This window comes from Dipodomys spectabilis, unplaced genomic scaffold (assembly GCF_019054845.1).
Source record: "Dipodomys spectabilis isolate Male_0828 unplaced genomic scaffold, ASM1905484v1 ptg000157l, whole genome shotgun sequence".
NCBI classification, from domain to species: Eukaryota; Metazoa; Chordata; class Mammalia; order Rodentia; family Heteromyidae; genus Dipodomys; species Dipodomys spectabilis.
The window spans coordinates 14,544,364-14,568,897 of NW_024870834.1; the positions used below are offsets into that span (position 1 = coordinate 14,544,364).

The window sequence follows — 24,534 nt, forward strand, 5'->3', positions numbered from 1 at the left end:
TCCTTTCCTTTCTTTTCTTTTCCTTTCCCTTTCCCTTTCCCTTTCCCTTTCCCTTTCCTTTTCTGCTGGTTCTGTGGCTTGCACTCAGGGCCTGGGCATTTTTGCTTAAGGCTAGCACTTTACTTCTTTTTTTTTTTTAAATTTAATTTAATTTTATTTGAGAACATACTGTACAGAGGAGTTACAGTTACATGGGCAGGATAATGCGTACATTTCTTACCAAGCATTGCAGCCTCCTCCTTTGTTTACCCTTCACATCCCTTCCCAGCCTCCCCCCTCCCCCCCTAATCCCAATCCTTCTCCTTCCCCCCATTCACAACGTTGTAAAGCTCGTTTTGGACATGACAACTTGTACTTTTCATTGTTGCAACAGGTCCACCTGTATCCTTAAACAACTGGTTTTTCCCCATCTCCTCCACAAGTTATACTGACATCAAATATAGTGAAAGCAGGGGTTATACTGTGGGGGAGGGACATACAAAGCAACAAAGAGATAATCTTATAATAAATGTGTTAGAAACACATGCATGAAAGAAAAAAACATTAAAATACACATCTAAGGGTTCATTTTCCTGACATCACATTATCTGACCTTTTCCGCTTGACTCATACATATACTAGATATTACAAATAAGGGAAACCATGGGACCTACGTTTCTTTGGGCCTGGCTTACTTCACTTAATATAATTTTTTCCAAGTTTTTCCATTTCCTAACAAATGGGGCAATGTCATTCTTTCTGATGGAGGCATAGAATTCCATTGTGTATATATACCACATTTTCTTGATCCATTCATCTACTGAGGGGCATCTGGGTTGGTTCCATATCTTAGCTATGGTAAATAATGCTGCAATAAACATAGTTGTGCTGGTAGCTTTAGTGTGGTCTTGTTTGTAAACATTTGGGTAAATGCCCAAAAGTGGGATTGCTGGGTCATAGGGGAGCTCTATGTGAAGTCTTTTGAGGAAGCTTCATACTGCTTTCCAAAGTGGTTGAACAAGTTTACATTCCCACCAACAATGAAGTAAGGTTCCTTTCTGTCCACATCCCCTCCAGCATCTGTTGTTGTTAGAGTTCTTGATATCTCAATGTTGTTTTGATTTGCATTTCTTTTATGGCTAGGGATGTTGAACATTTCTTCATGTGTCTATTGGCCATCCTTCTTTCTTCTTCAGAGAAGTTTCTCTTTAAGTCTTTCGCCCACTTATTTATTGGGCAGTTGTTTCTTTGAGGATTTGTGGTTGGGGGATTTAATTTTTTGAGTTCCAAGTATATTTTAGATATGAGACCCTTGTCCGTTGTATGGCTAGTAAAGATCTTCTCCCAATCCGTGGGCTTTCTATTGATCTTGCAAGCTATGTCATTTGCCCTGCAGAAGCTCTGCAACTTTATGCAATCCCATTTGTCCAACCTTTCTTTGATTTGTTGTGTTTCCGGGTCTCTATTCAGAAAATTTCGGCCTGAGCCAAGGAGACCTAGGGTTTCTCCTATTCCATCCTGTAATGTTTTCAGAGTGTCTGCTTTGAGTTCAAGGTCTTTGATCCATTTGGAGTTGATTCTGGTGCAGGGTGATATATAAGGATCTAGCTTTAGTTTTCTACATGTAGTTAACCAATTTTGCCAGCACCATTTACTGAAGAGGTTGTCTTTCTTCCATTCTAATGTTTTAGCTCCCTTATCGAAGATTAGATGGCTATAGGTCTGTAGGTTCATTTCTGGGTTTTCAATTCTATTCCATTGGTCCTGAGGTCTGTTCTTATGCCAATACCAAGCTGTTTTGATTACTATGGCTTTATAGTAGAGTTTGAAGTTTGGTATTGATATTCCTCCAGCAGTGTTCTTTCCATTCAGGAGCGTTTTTGCTATTCGGGGTCTTTTATTGTTCCATATGAATTTTTGGATTGCCTCTTCTATTTCCTTGAAGAATGAGGTTGGAATTTTGATAGGTATTGCGTTGAATTTGTAGATAGCCTTGGGAAGTATTGCCATTTTCACAATGTTAATCTTTCCAATCCAGGAGCATGGGAGGTTTTGCCATTTTTTAAGTTCTGTGTTGATTTCCTTTTTCAAGATTTTAAAGTTTTCATCATAGAGGTCCTTCACTTCTTTAGTTAAGTTAATTCCTAGGTATTTTACTTTTTGTAGGGCTATTACAAATGGAGTTGCTTTCCTAATTTCAGCCACACTTATCTCATTGTTGGCATACAGAAAAGCCATTGATTTTTGGGGGTTAATTTTATAACCTGCTACTTTGCTGAAGTTTTGAATCAGCTTGAGTAATTTGGGAGTGGAGTCTATGGGATTCTTTAAATACAAGATCATGTCATCTGCAAAGAGGGAGAGTTTTATTTCTTCTTTCCCTATTTGGATCCCCTTTATGTCTGCATCTTGTCTTATTGCTGTAGCTAGGCATTCTAATACTAGATTGAAGAGAAGTGGAGAGAGTGGGCATCCTTGTCTTGTTCCTGAGTTAAGAGGAAATGGCTTTAGTTTTTCACCATTGAGTATAATGCTGGCTGTAGGTTTGTCATATACAGCCTTTATTGTATTGAGGAATGTTCCATGGATTCCTAATTTTTCCAAAACCTTCATCATAAAGGGGTGTTGGATCTTGTCGAATGCTTTTTCTGCATCTATTGAGATAACGATGTGGTTCTTATTCTTGCTCCTGTTGATGTGATGAATAATATTAATTGATTTGCGTATATTGAACCAGCTTTGCATCCCTGAAATGAATCCTGTTTGATCGTGGTGTATGATTTTTTGGATGAATTGTTGAAGTCGATTGGCCAAAATTTTGTTGAGAAGTTTTGCATCAATGTTCATCAAAGAAATGGGTCTATAGTTCTCTTTCTTTGATGAGTCCCTGCCTGGTTTTGGGATGAGGGTTATGATGGCTTCATAGAATGTGTTTGGTAGTGAGCTTTCTCTTTCAATTTCATTGAAGAGTTGGAGGAGTATTGGTGTGAGCTCTGCTTTGAAGGCCTTGTAAAATTCCGCTGTGAAACCATCTGGTCCTGGACTTTTCTTAGCTGGGAGGTCTCTTATTGCTGTTTTTATTTCAATGCTTGATATGGTCCTGTTAAGCTGGTTTAACTCATCTTGGTTTAGTTTTGGCATGTCAATATTTGCTAGGAAAAGGTTCATTTCTGTCAAGTTCTCAAACTTATTAGCATAAAGTTTTGAGAAGTATTCCCTTATAATGTTCTGAATCTTGCTTGTTTCCGTGGTGATGTTTCCATTCTCATCTCTGAGTTTATTAATTTGGGTGTGTTCTCTTCTTTTTCTGATAAGATTTGCCAAGGGTCTGTCAATTTTGTTAAGTTTTTCGAAGAACCAACTCTTTGTTTTGTTGATTCTTTCTATAGTTTTTTTGGATTCTAATTCATTTAATTCTGATTTAATTTTGATTATTTCTTTCCGTCTACTGGATTGGGGTTTATCTTGCTGCTCTTTTTCAAGGAGGTTTAGATGTGTCATTAAATTGCTAGTTTCAGATTTCTCCAATTTGTTGATGTAGGAGCTCAGAGCTATAAACTTGCCTCTGAGTACTGCCTTTGCTGTGTCCCAGAGGAGCTGGTAATTTGTGTGTTCATTTTTGTTGAATAGCATGAACATTTGAATTTCCTTTCTAATCTCTTCCATGACCCACTCTTGATTCAGCAGTGTGTTGTTCAGCCTCCATGTGATACCGGACTTTCTTTGGTGGCTTTTGGTGTTGAGTTCTAATTTTATTTCTTTGTGTTCAGAGAGAATGCAAGGTATAACTTCAATGTTTCTGAATTTAGACAAGTTTGCTTTGTGGCCTGAAATGTGGTCTATTTTAGAAAACATTCCATGTGCTGCTGAGAAAAACGTGTATTCTGATGCTGCTGGGTGAAATGTTCGGTAGATGTCTGTTAAGTCTAGTTGATCTATGCAGCTGTTTAGATCTGCGGTTTCTCTGTTGAGTTTTTGCCGAGTTGATCTATCTAGTGGGGAGAGTGGTGTGTTAAAATCCCCAACAATTAATGTCTTTGGATCTATATGGGATTTGAGGGAAAGTAGTGTTTCTTTGATAAATTTGGGTGCTCCATTGTTTGGCGAATAGATATTTAGAATTGTAATATCCTCCTGAAGGAGAGATCCTTTAATTATTATGTAGCGACCTTCTTTATCTCTTCTCACGAATTTTAATTTGAAGTCTATTTTATCTGATATTAATATTGCAACTCCCGCCTGTTTATGGGGGCCGTTTGCTTGGTAGATTTTGTTCCAGCCTTTAACATTGAAAATGTGTTTGTTTTTACGGGCAAGATGTGACTCCTGCAGGCAGCAGATAGAAGGGTTTTGTTTTTTAATCCAACTAGACAGTCTATGTTGCTTAATTGGAGAGTTCAGTCCGTTAACATTAAGAGATAGGACTGAGAGGTATTTGGGAGTTCCTGCCATGTTATCCACCTTCTTGGGGGCTGCAAAAACTGGGTTCTTCCTATGGTTCTTGGATTCTCAGTTTGGGTGCAGTTTCTTGGCCTTTGTTGCGGTCTTGTTGGTTTTCTATGTGTAGGACATCTTTAAGAATCTTTTGTAGGGCTGGTTTGGTGGAGATGTATTGTTTCAATTTTTCTTTGCTATGGAAGGTTTTTATTTGGCCTTCAGTTATGAAGGAGAGTTTAGCTGGGTACAGTATTCTTGGTTGATAGTTGTTTGTTTTTAGGGCATGGCATACATCATTCCAGGCTCTTCTTGCTTTGATTGTCTCTGCTGAGAAATCTGAGGTGATTCTAATTGGTTTCCCTTTATAGGTGATTACCCTTTTCTCCTTGACAGCTTTAAGGATCTTTTCTTTGTTCTGAGTTGATCCTGTGTGGATTATAATGTGACGGTGGGATGTCCTAATCTGGTCTGGTCTGTTTGGGGTTCTAAAAGCTTCTTGTATCTGAATAGGCCTATCTTTTTGTATGTTTGGGAAGTTCTCTGCTAGGATCCTGTTAAACAAATTTCCTAGACCATTAACTTCTGTTTCTAGGTGCTCCTCTACACCCATTATCCTTAGATTAGGCCTTCTGATGGTGTCTTCCAGGTGTTGGATAGGTCTGTCATACTTCTTGGACTTGTCTTGGATGGTTGTATGTTCTTTCTCTATAATATCTAGGCTGTCTTCAATCCCTGAGATTCGATCTTCTGCATGGTCTAACCTGCTGTCAAGACTCTCTACTTTGTTTTTTATCTCTTTTCCTTCTAATTGGTCAGCTTTGATGGCTTCAAGTTCTTTGTTGAAGCTCTGTTTTAGGTCTTGTATGAATTTCTTTACTTCCTTAATTTGGTGTTCAGTGTTTGTTCTCAAATCACTTAGTTGATTGGTTATGGTTTCTTTGGGCTCCCATTTCTTCTGTTGGGTTCCATTCAGCATTCCCTTTGTGGTCTCCCTGACTTCTTTCAGCTCTTTTTTAATGGATTCCATGAATGCCTTTAGTGATCTTTGTGTGTTCTCTACCTGGTCTCTCAATTCCTGAATTACTCTTTGATTAGCTTCCTCCCGTTTGTGGGATTCCTGCAGTTCTCTTTGAGTGTTCTCAGCCTGCTCACGCCATTCCTCCCTTTCTCTTTGAGTATTCTCAAGTTGTTCACGCAAATCCTGTATCAGTTTTTGAGTAGCTTCCTCATGCTTATGATATTCCTGTATAAACTTTTGGGATGCCTCCTCTCTCTCCGTTTCACGCTCATACAGAGTCCTTTGTAAGTTGTCAGACTTCTCATTTATCATGTTTGCCAGCAGTGTTTGTAGAGCTATTTGGGAACTCTCCTCTGGATTGTTCATTATCTGATCTGACCCCTGATTATCAAGATTGGGAATTGAGATACCCGGATTTGCCATTTTTCTTGTGTTATTCCGGATTACTCTGCCCATTTGAGATGAAAATAGCACCAGTTTTGTGCTAGAACACTATCTTAAGGCAACCATCAACCAACATTTGCATTTATACAGTCAATAGTCTACAGATACAATCTAGTTCAACAGATACATCTATTCAACATCAAACAACTATATGTTATTTGGCTTCGAACCGCAGAGAAGAATTTGGAAAACCAGAAATTTTTAGGATTAGGGACAGATGTGGGTAAAAATTAGGAATAGATTGGTGTGGGGAGGCACAGGGAGAGTTAACTATGTCCTAATCTCAATGCAGGAAATAGGTTGGGTAGGATGCAAGTAGAGAGGGAGAGAAAAAAGAAGAAAGGGAAAGGGAAATGAAAAGAGACCAGAAAAAAAAATTAGAAACGTAAAAATTAATATAGTTATGGAGATTGAAAGACCATCTATTTAGAGAGGAATGTGAATATAATGAGAAAACAGGAGGGAGATAGAGGAGATGTGAAAAACTTAAAAAATGCTTAAAATATTATATAGGTATAAAGAGGTAGTACTGCTATTAAGGAATTTAAGTTTCAGAGGTTTTGAATTCAGTAATAAATTTGTGGATTAAGTGTGTACACAATGGGGGATAGGGTCTACTAGTTAACTATGGGTTTATCTGTGGATGTGCAGGACTAGAGTTAAGTCACATACAGAAGAACAAAAGAAAGGAAAAGGTGAAAAGGATAAGAAAGGGAGAAAAACAAAGATCAGAAGTTCAGTAGAGCTAGACAAAAAACAAAAAGATAATTAAGAAAGAAAGAAAAAGAGAGAGAAGACAAGAAAAGAAAGGAAAACGTACATTCACGTATTCCTAAAATAAAAATTATAAGAGGGAAAAAAAAGTTACTGGAAAACAATTATTTTTTCAAAAAAGGCAAAAATTAAAGATTAATAGTTTTAGAAAAGGAAAAAAAAATTTTTATATGTATACGGTACCAAAAAAAAAAAGAAAAAAGAAAAGAAGAAAAAAAAGTTCTTAGATTTTTTTGGGAGGGGTGGGAAGAATCCTGTATCTCCCTATTGTCTGTAACCAGCCTCTTGTTGGGGTCTCTGGTCAGCTTGAGGTCCTGTGGCTTGATTGGTTTCTTAAGTCAGTTTGTTCGAACAGGCAGAAAAATGCTCTGCTTTACCCAAGATTTTGAGATCCCCCTCCCAGGTTAGTTTAATGGGAGGGTGATCTGCTTTGAGAATCACAAAAGAGGGGTGATGAGGCTAGGTTCTGGTAGAGTTGAGGCCTTTCAACAAACTGTAGCTTTTCCCTGGGGCTATTTTGTGAAAAATTCACAGAGCCCAGCCTGGTGCCATTCTCAGGGTTTCTGTTTTTCAATTGATTGTGGAGGCTGCTAGAGGGAGGGGCAGCCTCTGGCTCTGGTTACCCAGTGAGGAAAGCCACTCCAATGGCTGGTGCCTGAGCTGGGTGACTTTTCCCTGGATGGAGCTGAGTCTGGCAGGTCACTTTGCCGTTAAGTTCTTGTGACCTGTTAATTGACTCGTTTTATTCCAAGGCCTGAGTTGGAGCTAGCAGCTCCTCCGAGCTTTGTCGGTATCCAAGATGGAGATCACCAGTGCTGGGGGGGGAGGGGTGGCCTTCCCTCCTCTGCTCCCTGAGAAGGAGTGAGGACGTCGGGCTTCTACTCATGCCGAGTCTTGGATCCTGGGTCGTCTCTGGTCTGCAAACTGCATTATGAAGATGTCCGCTCCTTGTCGGTTCTTGCTGGTGTTGAGTAGAATCCTCTCGCCCGCTGCGTCTGGCTCCTTCATCCCGGACTCTCTGTGTGAGCGCTCAGCCGCGGCGGCTGCTGGCAGGCCCTCAGATGTGTCTCCTTGTCTTGGCTTCCCCTCTCTTGTCTAACTCTCTGTCCTGTGATGGCACACTTGGTGTGATTCTCTGTCTTAGGAGTGTTCACTGGAACTCTATAACTGCTTTCTATGGGAGAGCTTGTTCAGATTCCAGCTTCTCCTCCGCCATCTTCCCAGAACTCCTTCGCACTTTACTTCTTGAGCCACATGTCTACTTGCAGCTTTTTAGTATTCAGTTGGAAATAAAAATTGCATTCAATTTCTGGAATATAGTTTTTGAATGTTGTTTTTTGTGATAGACATATCTTAAAAGTAATTGTTCTAGAAATGTCAGACCTAGTACGTTTAATTCTTATTGAGGAAATGTGTAATCATCTAGCATTTCCTTGTTCTAGCATAAAGATGAAAATACTGTTCTCATTGAGTTAATTCACTTTTTGGAAATATACTTTAGATTGTCTATATGAAAAATATTCAATCTTGAGAAAATGTTATTTAAAATATATGTTTTTGATATGTTTTAACTTATTGATAAGTAAGTAAAATGTGGAAAAATATTTCAAATGTATAATTCTTACAAGTGCCTAAAGCTCACTCATAGCTACTCAAGAAAGGTGATATCCAAAGGATTATGATTTGAAGCCAGCCTGGGTAGAAAGGCACACAAAACTCCATCTCCAAAATAACCATCATTTAGCTGGACTGGAGGCATGGCTTAACTGGTACAGTGCCAAATAAGCAAACACCAGTATGAGTTCAAATTCCAATATCACCTCCAAAATGTTTGTATCTACTACTGCTACTACTACTACTACTACTACTACTACTACTACTACTACTACTACTACTGTTATTGTTATTTCTCCTTCCCCTTCCTTTCCCCTTCTTTCCCTTCCTCTTCCCTTTCCTTTCCCTTTTCCTTCCTTTCCTCCTTCCTCGTGCCTCCCCTTTCCCTTTTCCTTTCCCTTTCCCTTCCCTCCCCTCCCTTCCCCTCTTGCTTTCTTGCTCTTTCTTTTCTGATACCAGAGTTCGAGCTCATGACCTGGTATTTGCTAGACAGGCACACTTACTTTAAGCCCTGGTCTTTGCTGGTTACTTTTGATACAGGGTTTCTCTTTCTGTCCTGGCCCCATCCACCTTTGTTAGGCTTCCCAGTAGCTATGGTAACACAATACTGAGTTCAATTCTTCACTGAGAAGGGATCTTATGAACCTTTTTTTTTTTTGGTCTGGACTGGCCTCAAACCATGATTCCAGAAATCTGTGTCTCCCAAGTAGCTAGGATTACAGGCTGAAGCCACAGAATTAGAGCACCAAGCTTCCAATTTTGTTTTTAAGTTGATGTGGCTTTGAATTTTGCAGTTCTGTTTTAGTCCTTATTTTGGTGGCCGAGCACATTTTAAAAGGTCACCATTCTTTCTTTTTTTCTCTGGTTCTTATATAAGCAACTTTTTCAAAATTATTTTTAGAGTTTTGATGAAAGAAGCATAGTAGTTAAAGTAGCAAAATGAGTGGTCCTTATTATTATCTCTGTAAGCTGTAATCTTTTCATTCAAATGTTCTGTTTTCCTTGGTTTTCAGCTTTAAGTTATTTCTCAGTGACTTTATTATTATACTAAATCTCAGTAGAGGACTCTCAGAAATTAAAAAAGATTACTGTGGTAGTTTTACTAGCTTCTTTTGAATATTACCTCCTAATTATATGGTGGCAAGAATTTAGGTAAAACCTACATTATTTTTAAGTTCTCTATTTTGGTTTATTTAATGATCCTTGTTGATATTGTTAAATAAATGAGCCTATTTTGTAATCTGTAAAATGGTTCAGTGAGTAGTTAATAGAAGATTTTGTGCTAATTATTATATGAAATTGTTAAAGTTATTCCTGTACTGTGTTTTAGACTGCTTCTCCAAGATACTTAATGACAATTCTGAGTATCTAATAAACACTGGTTCCCATAATTGATTATCAGTTGATTACATTTCCATAAATTGATATTTTTTGGATGAATAATATATTCTACATGTTCACTTCAAAACAAGCATCTAACTATAAGTTATTTTATATTTTGTTTGACAATAGAATAAAGGCTTCATAGGAGTAAATTAAAGCTGTAGGTCATTATTTATTAGTATTTTGGGGTTGATATAATATGCCATACTTTTAGTGGCCTAAACATTTATTCTCTCACAGATGGGGAAACTGTATGTCTTAAGTTGAAGGTGCCAGTTTTGGTTTCTGGTAAGATCTCTCTTTCTGTCATACAGAGGGCCACATTTTGTGTTCCTAAGAGAAAGGGAGTTCTGAGGACAACAGACCTGTGAGAGTAAGGTCTTACCTTTATGATTTGTGTAAGCTTCATCATTGTCTTAAAGGCCTTACCTTTATACAACTCACACTTGGGGCAGAATATATAGACAATATAATTCAGTGTATAAATATACACTGAAGGGAGATAGTACAATTCAATCCATAACTTGTGTCAACACACACGCACACACACATACACATATATATATATATATATATATATATATATATGTATGTGTGTGTGCGTGTGTGTTATTTCAGGATAATTTTGGACTATCCTTTCATTTTCTCGTATCAGAATCCAATGTATAAATTTGTTATTTAGTAATAATAATCATAGGAAATGAATCAAAGCCAAAGATCAGGATGGCATAAGTAAAAAAGCATTGAGAAAAGGAAAATATGAAGTTGTTTTCTGTCTTTGCAGTTTAATCTCTGGGGATAAGCAATTTCAAATGGCGAATTGATGTTAGTAACCTCAGGAATCCATTTTTACTACCTGGTATTTAAAAATTCAATTAATTTCCTCCTACTGTCCTTCCATTCCTCCCCACCTTTTCTTCCATCCCAGGACTGTGGCTTGAATTGAAAGCCTCATGTTTACTGGGCAGTGACTCCACCACTTAAGCTACCCATTTCAGCCGCAAATGCTTATAGCTGGCACTTTGTGTTACCCACAGGTTGTGAGGAACCGTCAGTGAAATGGGAAATGTATATATTTTGTCTATTTGTAACTCTTTTCATTTGCATTCTGTGTCTGTCTATATGGACTAAGTTCAAAAGAAATAGAGGATAATGATATAGCACGATATCTTCACCCCAACCTGGATTCTTAGTGCTTCAATGGGAGATTGTGACGCAAGCTACTCCTTTTACCTGGCAAGAAGTTGACCAATTTTTCTTTGCTCAATGGAAGTTCTGTTTTGGCAATACTGAGGATTGATCTCAGGCCTCAGTTTTGCAGTGAAAGTATTCTACAATTGGAGCCACCACTCCCATTTGATTTTGAGACAGGGCCATTTGCTTGACTGGCTTCCAAACTGAAGTCTTGGTTTTCCCTCCTGAATATGTAGGATTATAGGCCAGTGCTACCGAACCTAGCATTTTTGAAAACTTTTGTTTTGTATTTGTATGATTGTATTTGTATGGATACTAGAAAGGAAATATTGAAAACCAAACAGAATTTGTTAAATTTCTTGAGTTCCAATTGGACCCCACAGCTCACTTGAAGTTGGAGGACTTTGTTTTTATCTAGTGTCATATGGCTAATGGATTCCAAATTCTGCACTAAAGCCAGATTGCAGTCCATTCTGGGATATTTTATTATGGCTTTATTTTCCTAGCCTTTTTTTGTCTTTATCTTTTAACCCTTTAGATTTTCATTTTGTTCTTTAAGTAATAGCTTAATGGATATATGCTTTAAGTATCATGATTGTCTCAATGTATGTACAGAGTTGTGCAGCCATCACTAAAATGGTTTTTAGAACATTATTATTACCCCAAATAAACTAAGGATCCCTTTGTACCTCACCCACTAGTTTGCTCTAGCCTTATCCACAGTTCTAGGCCACACTTCATCTTTTTGTGTAGATTTTTCTATTGTGTATATTTTATAAAATGAAATCATACTGTATATTGGTTTTTCTTTTTGGGAATGGCATTTTTGATTGAGCAGAATGTTTTAAGGTTTGTCCATGTTGTGGTATATATCATTACTTTCTTTTTATTGCCAAATAATTGTCCATTGTTTAGGTATACACCATTTTTTTCATCATCCTCGTTTGGTGACTGTTTGGATGGTTTCTCTTTGGGGCGTATTGTGAGTATGCTTCTATAAACATACTACTTTGAGTTTCTGCATGGACATATATCTTTGCTTCTTTTGAGTGTAAACCAAGGAGTAGAATTTCTGCGTATATGGTAACTCTGTTTAACCTCTTGAAATGACCAGATTATTTTCCAGAGAGGAATTTCACACCACTGTACACTAGAAGCAAGTCAGAGTTCATTTAGTTATCCCTTGTAACAGGTACTTTACTCATTTTATTTCTTATTTACTTAAAATATCCTGGAGGCTAGAGGATAGGGAGCTATATTTGGGAAGGCAATGAGACATGACTGAATCTTTTTGTATTGAAAGTGGAAGAAATATGTCTTTCACAGTCCTGCTTAAAATATCTAAACATAATGATAGGTGAAAGCTAGTCTATAAAAAGAATTGACTTTATTAAATACATTCTTATAGTCGCTTCATTGAGGGCAGATGTTGACTTTTTCCCTCCAACTTAGAGGTACTCTCCTTCTCCCTGAGTTTTCAACATATGAGGATTTGTCATCATAACTAGCAATTTTATCATCTTATAAAATATCTGAAATGGGGCTGGGAAGGTGGCTCAGTGGTAGAGTGCTTGCCTTGCATGCATGAGGCCCTGGGTTCGATTCCTTAGCACCACATAAGCAGAAAAAGTGGAAGTGGCAGTGTGGCTCAAGTGGTAGAGTGCTAGTCTTGAGCTGAAGAGCTCAGGGACAGCGCCCAGGCTCAGAGTTCAGCCCACGACCACCACCACCACCACCACCAACAACAATAAAATAAAATAAAATAAAGTGTTCTATTCTGGGGGTATTTTTAAAATTTCAGATGCCATATGTACTAAGTCAAATGACTACCTGTTTTTTTTTTTTGGTTTTTTTTTGGGTCTGGTCGTGGGGCCTGAACTCTGGGCCTGGGCACTGTCCCTCAGCTCTTCAGCTCAAGGCTAGCATTCTACCACTTGAGCCACAGCACCACTTCCGGATTTATTTATTTATTTTTTTTTGCTTATGTGGTGCTGAGGAATCGAACCCAGGGCCTCATGCATGCATGGCAAGTGCACTACCACTGAGCCACCTTCCTAGCCCATAAATGACTACCTGTTTTATGACTGGAAATTTAATAGGCCAAACTCTGCTATGGTGTTGCATTTCTAAAGATGATGGGTTTCTCAAGTGTTTGATAAAAATCTAGAGGCATTATGGCTTAATTTCTGAACCACCTTTTGTATGCAGATTAAAATGTTGATGTTCAAACTCCTTGCCTAAATTTGATTGCAATTAACTATAATTCTCCAAATCATCTTAACTTTGTTTTTTTGGTCATGTATTTGAAATGTTATTGTCTTCTAGATTTTAAAAAATTAAATGTACATGATATATTTTCAGACTAAACTTCAATGGCTCTGTGAGGAACTGAAAGAGAGAGAAAACAGAGAGAAAAACCTGCGACACCAGCTGATGCTCTGCAGACAGCAACTCAGAGATCTGACGGAAAACAAGGAATCTGAGCTCCAGTGTCTCTTTGAACAGATAGAAAGGCAGGAGCAGCTTCTGGAAGAAATACACCAGGAGAAGAGAGGTAAGTTAACTGCTCTTACTCTTACTCTACTTTATTTATATTCATAGAATTCTAGGATTGAAAAAAGACCCTTGATATTTTCCTCCCCTTTGGCCTTTTACCAATTCCATTTCCTTTTCTTGTCTCTTGTTCTCCCATTTTTCTTCATTCCTGGGATAGAAGGGGGGTACTTTTGGGTTTGAGGGTTTTTCTTTGGTCAAACATTCCACTTCTCTATTGTAAAATATCTATGAATTCATTCAACAAATAAACATTTGGATGCCTGTTTTGTGTGAGAGATTTCTCTATTATTGAATTTATCAGTGAATAGATGAGAAAAAAACTACATTTATTTAACTTGCATTACATTGTTTAAGTGGTAGAAATAAATGAAATAAATATGTACGATATTAAAGATTATAAGCACACTAGTGGAAACAATGGTGGGGAGTTGGGAAAATATCTAACTTTAAAGCGCTTTTCATTGTGTTAAAGTTAGCACACTTCATAATGTGAAGAAGAGAAAAGTTGTGCATAGAAATCTTGTTTGTATCTTATTTTGTTTGATTTAGTTATTGTTTTATTGGTGAGCTTTATTAAGAACCACAAGAAGCCCAGTATACTGTCCCTTAAACATGAATGTATGATAGTCTGTTTTAGAGTAAGTTTTGTTTTTTCTTTTAATAGTTAAATTAGTAATTATTATTCTCCCCACATGTACCACTTAAGAATTGTTTCTTTCTTACCATTCTGAAGTGATTATCCCTTTTATTTTGGGAGTGGGTATTGAATCTACTTTACATTTTAGATTTTTGAGGTCTCTATAAGCTTTAATAACATGTTTCTTATGTATAAGTGTTTAAACTTCTCTTTTGGAATTGAGAATATTAGCTATAATAATTATAAGCCTGTTTATCAACATAGAAAACAGCAAAGACAAACATTAGATAAATGTCTTTGTCCTTTGACCCTAGATTTTATTTTCCTTCTTCTCCCTCCCTTTGATCACCCACCCTGTCCTCTCTTCTTTTTGAGGCATATTTTCAGAAAATTAAGGCAGAGAAACACTCAGCAGACCACACCAGGATCTCAGTAAGTTTAGAAGAATCTGTGACTGGGTGTTTCTCTGTATCCTGAGCAGTTAAAATTATTTTTGAAATTTCTCTTGATTTTTTAAAATGATTGTTTTTTTGACCTTGTTTGGTCAAAACCACATGCAGTCAATTTGTGAATAAAGCAAGTTATCATGTAAGGTATTTTTTGGTGGATACAAAAGTGAGGAACTTAATCTAATATCAAACAAAGACTGCCTAGTTAAAAGACTTGTAAACATACATTAGAATAAAATAAATATATTAGGGAAGAGAAGTGCCAATTCCTTCTGTTGAAGTCCTCATGGCTGTTTTTTAAGATAATATTATTTAATTTGCATCTTGAAAAATGAAGCAAGTGTTGCACAGAGAAAAAAATGGTAAAAAAATATTATCTGCAGTATTTATCATGTTATTCCCTACTTAATTATGCATTTTTTTTTTTTTTTACTATGGTGCACTTTGCTTATGTTGATGTTTAAGTTTAGAATTTCTTTCTTTTTTCTTTCTGCCAGTCCTGGGGCTTAAACTCAGGGCCTGGGCATAGAAATCTTGTTTGTATCTTATTTTGTCCTTGAGCTTCTTTTTTTCAAGGCTACCACTCTACCACTTGAGCCACAGTGCCACTTCCAACTTCTTCTGTTTATGTAGTACTGAAGAATTGAATCCAAGGCTTCATGAATTCTTGGCAAGCACTCTACCACTAAGCCACATTCCCAGCCCTCAGTTTTAGCCCTCAGTTTAGATATTTCTGAAGTATCAATGTTTATAGGTTTTTTTTTTAATATTTAAGTTTGTTTCCTTTTACAATCTTAGAAACTTATGGGCTAGAACAAGGCTAGTTTATATGCACCTGAAATGGAGAAGCTTCCTATTTGTTCAAATTAATGCCATTCTCAAACTGATATTTTTAGTTTGATTTAATGTCACGTGAAGTAACATGTGTTTGGTTATCCTAAGCCTAGGAACAAGAGGTTTTTATTAGTGAGTGCTACTAGTTTTGTAGGTGTGAGTTGTACTATCCTTTCTGGGTTAATTTGGGCCTGTAGGTTTGGGCTACAGTATTACAAAAAAGGGAAGTTTAGAAATTACTGCTCAGAAATTTAGAAATTATGTTACTGAGAATTTTTTTGTTGCTGTGAGTTGTGATAAACATTAAGCTACTATGGGGAGGATTTAGGTATAAATATAAAAATTCCTGACACTTTGAGATTTATTAGAAACTGAAATTTATTTGAGAGGGAAGTTATAAGGATTTACTGTTTTCAAGGGCATTTGGAAGTGGGGGGTGTTGATAAATTCCTACTTTATACTTGCTTAGGACTAGTCACATACTTAGGAGGCATTTTATTGATTTACTTATTCTTGTTAATCTAGAATTGTGAACTTTTAGTTAAACATAATATTTAGTTTCCTTTACAGACTTCTGTTATTTGGGCTATGACAGGGTTTTATATGTGTTTATATGTTATGATATAGTGTATATAATATATATTACATATATTTTATATTACATCATATTTTATATGTAATATTATAATATATTATGTATTCTATAATATTATATATCAATAAAATAATACATTTATCTATATATGTCTTGTTCCTAGAATATTTAAATTGATATTGTCCTGGAGACTCCTTTACCTATTTTCCAGTTTGGTCTAGGTTTTCTGTTTGTTTATCATTGTTATATTACTTTAGGTCTTCAGCATTTGCCTATTGCTCTGATATTATAAGTACAATGGATAAAAAAAATATTTCTGCCAACAGTGTGCATAGGTTGAAGTGTTCTATTACTATCAAATTTCATTCGAGTGGACATTTAAAAGTGAAAAAAAAAGCCCTTGTCAAGAATTCCATGTTAGAGAATTCTCTTTTCTTAAAAGATTTAGCTGGAAAATACTAATAGAGTATTTTGATCAACTTTTCAATATTGTAAGAGAAGGAAAATAATCACGTTGTCATTTGGAGAGCAATACTTTTGCAGCAGAGGATGAACTTGTCAATTGGTCTTGTTTTGGTTAACACCTGTGTTAGCCAAGAAGCCAAGAGGTTGGCAGTACAGGAAATATGCCTCAGTATCCTACATTTCTGTTCCCTGAATTTCAACTGTTTTCTGTTTTACCATGGCAATAATGGCTGTGATTATTGCAGCTAGAAAAAGACAGATCTTGTCCAGAAACATCTTTTCACTTGCCTTAATGGATTTTCACCAGATACCCAGTTTAGAAATGTACTGAATGATAATGTATTCACTGGGACAGGCTCCAGCAAAGCAATGCTATCTCCTTAGTACCTCCCAGGACATTGCAGGCATGTCAGATTATTTGTTGAGTGAGTGGATGAATAAAGAAATTAAACAGCACAAATAAAAAGGAACCTCAACATTAATAGTTAATGAAAAATATTTACATTTTTAAAAGGCCACGTAATTTCTTCCCAAATCTTAGCTTTAGAAGTATAGAAATAAGCCAGGTACTAGTGTCTCACATGATCAGAGGATCAAGGTCTAAGCTACTCTAGGCAGAAAAATCCCCCAAATTCATCTCCAGTCAATCAGCAAAATACTGGGATGGAGGCATGGCTTAAATGGGAGAGCACTAGCCCTAAACATAGAGTTTCCCTATAACCCAGCAATCCCATTTCTGGGCATTTACCAAAATGACCACAAACAAGGCCATACTAAAGTTACCAGCATAACCACATTTATTGCAGTATTATTCACCATAGCTAAGATATGGAACCAACCCAGATGCCCCTCAATAGATGCATGGATCAAGAAACAGTGGTATATATACACAATTAAATTCTATGCTTCCATCAGAAAGAATGATATCTCCCCCCATTCATAAGGAAATGGAAAGACTTGGAAAAAATTATATTAAGTGAAGTAAGCCAGACCTAAAGAAACAGATCCCATGGTTTTCCTCATTTGTAATAATTAGTATATGTCTAAGATAGTCCAAGCAGATAAGCAGAATAGTTCAATAGCTGTGTACATATGACCATATAAGATGAAGCTAACAAGCAAAATTAAATCCAAGACTTGGAAACAAGAGGTTTTTCTTTGTTATTGTTGTTTTAATGTCCTATGTGATTTCTTTTGTGTTTTTTTTTTCCCTATGGTTTATCCCCTGTTGTCACTGTATTTGATTTTGGTACCCTGGGTATTAGATATATGTTTATCTGAATTAGGGAAGGGAAGGGGAACAAAAAAATGGTGAGACAAACGAAAAAGGGTGAACCAATGCAAATAGCAATAGTCACAAGAATTTTGCTTAGCTACTTAATAAACTCTATAAACATGAAAGACAAATCATCAGCCATTGTGCATAGGCTGCTTAGGCTGCTTTACTTAAGTGGAGTGGTTTCCTTTTTTGACACTCTGGGATCAGGAAACAATATTGTCTTACTATTTTATTTATGCATTGCATTTTGCTGTTTTTTATATATATATATATATATATATATATATATATTCATGCTTCACATTTTTATTCATTTCATGGCAGTATTCTCTAAGAAATTTTTGATTTATTTAGAAATACTGTAATTTTAATAGTAATTTTAGCCCAATCTGTATTGTAATTTGTGTCATATCCCTAGAATGATCTGAAAAAAATTTCAGAAAAACAATATTAAAACTATGCAAATATACAAAATAGTCTAAGTTCCTGAGAGTAGAATGAATATAACTTTTGGATTATTAAATTTTCTGTTTGTAGGATCATATAAATGATTAGAAGGGATCATGAATCTAAAGGCTGGCTAGGTTAAAAAAAATGACACAAGATCTAAGAAGATAGGAATTGGATCAAAAGTAAAGGTTAGGATATGGATCTTTGAAAAAAATGTTAGAATTTTGTTTTTATGATAATTTTTTAAAAATTCATTTATTGCAATGATTTGTGTAGTGTTTTCCTTATTTGACTATTACTTTGTCAACATCTGTGCTTGGGACTAACTGATCTTTGCATTATGTAAGCCTGAAGAAAGGATGAGGACATACACAGCCTGGAAATGTACAGCGAAGGAGGGCTGTTTCATGTTCCTATATATGCTCAAAGATATACAGGCCTTTATTATGTATTGTAAAGGTGATATCAAGAGGGGTTACAGCTATATGTAAGTCAGGTAATGAGTATATTTCTTCTTCTTTTCTCTCTTTCTTTCTCTTTTTTTCCTCTCCCTTCCTTCTTCCTTTCTTTTTTCCCTCCTTCTTTCCCTCCCTCCCTCCCTTGCTCCCTCCCTCCCTCCCTCCCTCCCTTCCTTCCTTCCTTCCTTCCTTCCTTCCTTCCTTCCTTCCTTCCTTCCTTCCTTCCTTCCTTCCTTCCTTCCTTCCTTTCCTTCTTTCTTCCTTTCCTTCTTTCTTCCTTTCTTTCTGTTGTTCCTGGAGCTTGAACTCAGAGCCTGGACTCTGGGTTCCCTGAACCTCTCTGTGCTCAAGGCTAGTGCTCTACCACTTGAGCCATACTGGCACGTCTGGCTTTTTCTGTTTATGTGGTACTCAGAATCAGCACCACAGCCACCAAATAGTAAGGTTTGCAGGTGGCTGAAGTTCAAGAATGTTACATGCCTGGGAATGTGGCTTAGTCGTAGAGTGCTTGGCTAGCATGTATGAAACTCTGGGTTTGATTCAGTACCATATAAACAGAAAAATTCAGATATGGCACGGTGGCTCCCAGCCTGAGTATATTTCTTTTCAAACAATGTTACCTCTTCCCTCTTTTTCTCCAGTTTTTTCCTCCCAACCCTCCTTCCCAAGTTTTATAATTTTCAACATAGTGTCTAGTGAGTATCTTTGCTGCATTTGTTTACCCTTTGTCCTACCATTTCTGTGTTCATCCCTTACCCTCCCCCAAACAGATAAATGTACGTACAACACAAAAGGTGCAGAAAACAAAAACCACAACAAAGGAGAAATTAAAAGAATAAAAACTCAAACAAAATAACAAAACCTTTTCCCCATTTCTTGGAGTTTATTTAGATAACTTTCATTTTATATGATCATATTGCCCACAGCTATTGAGCCTTTTCAGGTGCTTCTGAAGCGTAATGCTTGTAATGTGGTAGATATTTGAGGCACTGAGATTTTGTACTGATGCATCTAGAATAATATGTACTCAGCATTCTAGCTTCTGCATGGCTTTGAGGATGTTATTTTAATATATAAAAGAGATACAACTTAGCTTTTACTTTCCAATATTGTAAAATTGCTGTATTGTTCAAGGTATTGATTTTAAAAACACACTCTGTACTTCTCATCTAGCTGGTTTATCTTTCTACAGCCATGGTGATCTTAAGTACCTCTTTCCATTTTTGGTTTATCTATTCCTACTATTCTGAGAGCCTCTTTTCAGCTGATTTTTCGGTGCCATTTCTGAAATTAGTGGATTTTGGCCGAACAGAGTATAATTTCATAGAAATGAGTTGTGGGACAGAAACAGAGCAAGGATTTGTAAAACTATAGGTTTCTTTCCTAACAGGTAGATTAGAACTGCAGGTCTAAGCCCGGCACCAGTGGCTCATGCCTGTAATCCTAGTTAGTCAGGAGGCTGAGATCTGAGGATTGTGGTTCAAAGCCAGCCCAGGCAGGAAAGTCTGCAAGACTGTTATCTCCAATAAACCACCAGAAAACCAGAAGTGGTGCTGTGGCACAAGTAGTAGAGCACTTGCCTTGAGCTGAAGAGCTGAGGAATAGCGCCCAGGCCCAGAGTTCAAGCTCCATGATCAACAAAAACAAACAAAAAACCAAAAACTGCAGGTCTATCATTTATATTTTGTTTATACTATGCTTGTTTATTTTAGATACACATTAATTCTGTTATTTTCTAAAATATATCAACTTTTCAGATTTATCATTCAAAGTAGAAGTCATCATAGTTCAATTTAAAGATGAACAAAAGCAATATTTTCTGTTCCATATTGGAGTGAAATATTTTAATATTCTTAGATAATTTAAGAATTGAATTCTGATATAGCATGGTTTATTTATTTAGAGCCTTGTTAATTAAAAATATGTTTAACATTTTATTTTTATGCTGATACTAGCTTGTTCAAAAGTTCAGTGATACTGAACATTAGAGATAGTAAAAAATATTTTAATAAATTGAGAACATGATATTAACTTTAATGATGTGAATTCTTGAGTATTTGAAGCTTAATAAATTATTCTTTACTGTAGATTAAGTTGGGATTTAGAATACTTTAAATACCAGATGTGATTGATGAAAATAAAACAGGGTGTTATGAATTCTCAAATGGAAATACTTTGAAATAGAGGATGGTAGCATATTGAATATATCATATCTATTGCCTTACAGTTATAGAAACTTGAAACTGTAGGAGACGTTTTCTTAAACTTATTCTTGATATTATGACATGAAATATCAATTATATTCTTTTGTTTCTTGTCCTTTATTACTAGTGGCTTTACAAAGTTTTCCTTGAAAATTTCCTACTTATCTGCCCTTTTCTTTCTGGTGATACTTACTACATAAATTGGGTTGTCCAGAAGTAGAACTAGATGAATATATATGTGTTTGTGTGCATGTATGTGCACAATGTGTGTTTGTATTTTATGGAGAATAATGTCACATAGTTATGGATTGTTGTGTATTAGGATTTGTGTTTAATAAACTGAAACCCTCAAAATTTCTGATGGTTTCAATTTTAGTCCAAAGGCTTGAGAGCCAGAATAGGTTTGAGTTCTGTTCAGAGTATGAACCCTCCTAGGACAGAAGATTGATATCCCAACTCAAAGACAGGTAAAAGAAAATTCTTCCTTGCTCAGCTTTCTTTATTTTGTTCTGGCCTTTAATAGATTGGAAGAGGCCCACTGATGTTGTAAGGAATAGTTAGATTTATTTAACATATTTATATTTAACATATTTATATTAACATTTGCTGATTTAAATGTTAATCTTATCTAGAAAAACCATCACAGGCATACAGAAGAATATGCTTCACTAAATATCTGGGCATCCTGTGGCACAATCAATTTGTTACATAAATTAACCCTTATATAACTTCTGTCTTCATTAGTCTTTGTTCTTTCATGTGGACGTGGATTATAGAAAATTCTTATTTACAATATTGTCCTGACCTGTTGACTTTACCCTCTATTGGACAGCTCTTCACCCATGTGCATGCTCGAGCTCAGGAACTAAGACTTTATGCTAGTAGGCACAATCCAGTGAGTATTTTCAAGAGCATACTTTTCCCTGGGCCCCAGCTATATATTTCTCTACCTATTATCAGCTGTTTAAAAATGATTTGTTTAGTAATCTAACTTTGATTTTGTGTTTTTATAATGAAATACCTTACAGCATACTCCTGGTTGGCCTCCCAATAACAGTGCTTTATTAGAGAAGGCATAGATGCATGCGTATGCATGCTCGCGCTCGCGCGCGCGCGCGCACGCGCGCGCGCACACACACACACACACACACACACACACACACACACACAAAGCTGATATTATAATAAGTTCTTATAACACAGATGAGATTTTTGACTCCCAGGCTCCTGAACTTAGATGGTTTTTACATTGAAAAGTTTATTATTTCATTTCTTCTTTTACTATGTAACTTCTGTGCATATCTTTTGTTCATTTTTAACCTCCCATTACTATTAAAACTGTGGTTGTAATTGCATGGTACTTGTTTTCGGTTTTCTGTTTCTGTGTCTTAGTTTTATAGACTGTTGCTTCCTTACTGCTTCCAGCACTAGGTTTTTTTTTTTTTAAATAATAAGGGGTGTATATATTGCATAGATATTTGAGAGCGTAGATAAGTAGGCTTCTTTTGTTTTGCATGTACCAAGGTACATTCAATAGAAACTGTGTTTTCTTATTATTACTTTTTCACTGACATAAAGGTCTTGCTATCAGCCCCCCAAAAGCAAATGTCAGTGTTGATTTACTCTTCTTCTTCAAGAAACAGATCAGATATGAAGTACAGGACAAAATTTTTTTTATCCCACCAAACATTCTAATCCCAACTCTGTTTACCTTAGACTGAGTCTTTTGAAAGACTCAGTTGTCAGCAAGAGAATCTTTTTCCTTTTATGTTTTATAGAGTACAGTACTTTGTATTCTCTAATAATATTTGGAAAGATTTTAATACTTACTTTCCCTTTCCTAGACTATTTTAGTCGAGAGATTATAGATTTGTGTTTTATTCTAGTAATATTGTTAACCTAGATATTTGTTAGTCAGTTTTAATCATGTCATGTTTTGAGTAGGTTCTTAACCGTAGCCCTATACAGGTGATGTTAGATTGTAATTTTCCTTGAGATGAGCATTAGGGGAACAAAGGATTCTAGCATTTCTTAAGAGTTTGGTGATCACAGTTTGTCTGTGAATTATTTCATCTCTAAAAAGAACCTTGTGAGATTATTAATTCTCTTTTTACTATTGAAGTACCTGAGATTGTGAGGCAGGTATTGATATCTTAGTGTTCTAATATTAGTCACTGATTTACAAATGGAGGAAGACTACAACTCGATGTTCTGTTCATACTGCCTATAGCATATCAATCTGATCTAACAACTTCAGTAAGGTTTGTCACTGGAAATAGCCTCTCTTTCCTAACTTTATAGATCTAGTCCTTGAAGTTACAAATTAAACAATGTTTTTCTTCAGAATACTAGAATAGAAGTGGATTCTTTGTAAATCTCAGTCTTTTAGCTACATATTTTGCAATATTGTGTATTTGCAAAATTGTTCATGGTATAATTATTTTTGTAAAGGCTAATAGGAGGAAGAAAAACATGACTGCTCTGTCCTATAAGATACCCCATAAACACATAAATTCTCATAATATTTCACTAAATATGTTTATCTATTAATGTTTGTTAAGCATTAGAAGTCAGTTTCATTGAAATATCTATTTCCAAACAAACTCATGTAAAGTTGTTTTTAAAAAATGAATTGTGTAGGAGAAATGAAAGTAGTCTTTCAAATCTACCAGTCAATGGATCCAACAATCAATCAGTCCTGCTTAGAACATTTTGGAATCTGCTCTACTCAGGGATAAGACAATGGGAGGGTATGCAGTTTTTGTTCTCACTAATGGCCCTATCCAGCAGAGTTCAGCATGGATTAGCAAAGCCTTTGGCACAGTATGAGTGGCAGGAATAAATCAACATTAACATAAAGCTGTTAAAAGAGGAAACATATAAGTATATAATTAAATAAATGGTTACCTAGCAGTTAGAAATGTAGCTCTGATTCAGTAATATAATTATACTATTTTTATATCTACATATCTAATTTTCTACTTAAATATAGAAATTATTACTTTTTTCCTTCTCTTAGTGCAGATAGGAAATAATTTAATCAAAATGTAAAGAGGATAAAAAGCTTTGGTAAATAGATTAGGAATGAATCTATAAGAATTTAGAATACCTTCCTGCTTCTTATGTTTGAATTCAACTTTAATGCTATTTGCACATTTTCCTTAGAAATGTCTACCTTTACCCTTTAACTTTTTGGAATCTGGGGAGCAAACATTGAAAATGTATTTTCTGGCAAATGGTTGCTTTTGGATTTGCTTTCTCTTCCGTAATGTGGCTATCTCTGGCTTCTGAAATGAGTGTGATATTGGCTTCTTCCTCCGGAGGCACCTGTATGGAAAGCTCTTATTTATTTCCCTATTGATTAAAAAAAATTACATTGTAAATTGACCCTTATTCTAAACTTAAACTAATATACCCTGCTACTTCTTTATGCTTTTCTCCCTCCTCCAGGTGAGTCGCAACCTCATTTTGGTAAATCAGTGTAAGTTCCATATTAGTGAAGACATAAATGTTGGTTGGCCTCGGTGCTTATCTCTGTAAACCTACCTCCGCTCCTTCACAATGGTCTTGTGTGGTCTTTCAGTTCCCATGCCTTCCTAACCATGTTCGGGTCACTAAACATCTCATTACTGTTCCACAGCTCTTGTTTCATCATCCAATTTCAAGTTCTGTTTTCATTTACAATCTTTCTTCAGGTTAGTTTTATTCCAGGAACACCTTAGAAATTCTCTTCTTTTAATAGTTTTCAAACATTTTACTCAGTT

The 24,534-nt window shown here is 36.0% G+C and overlaps 1 protein-coding gene across 2 annotated transcripts in view; it reads left to right on the top strand.

The window, feature by feature from the left end:
* Positions 1 to 24,534, top strand: part of Cep128 (centrosomal protein 128) — a 303,824-nt gene that overhangs the window by 151,914 nt on the left and 127,376 nt on the right. For both annotated transcript variants that reach the window (XM_042692797.1, XM_042692798.1), the window contains one exon: positions 13,205 to 13,397. In XM_042692797.1, the coding sequence (XP_042548731.1) occupies positions 13,205 to 13,397 (193 nt within the window). The remainder of the gene's footprint in view (positions 1 to 13,204; positions 13,398 to 24,534) is intronic.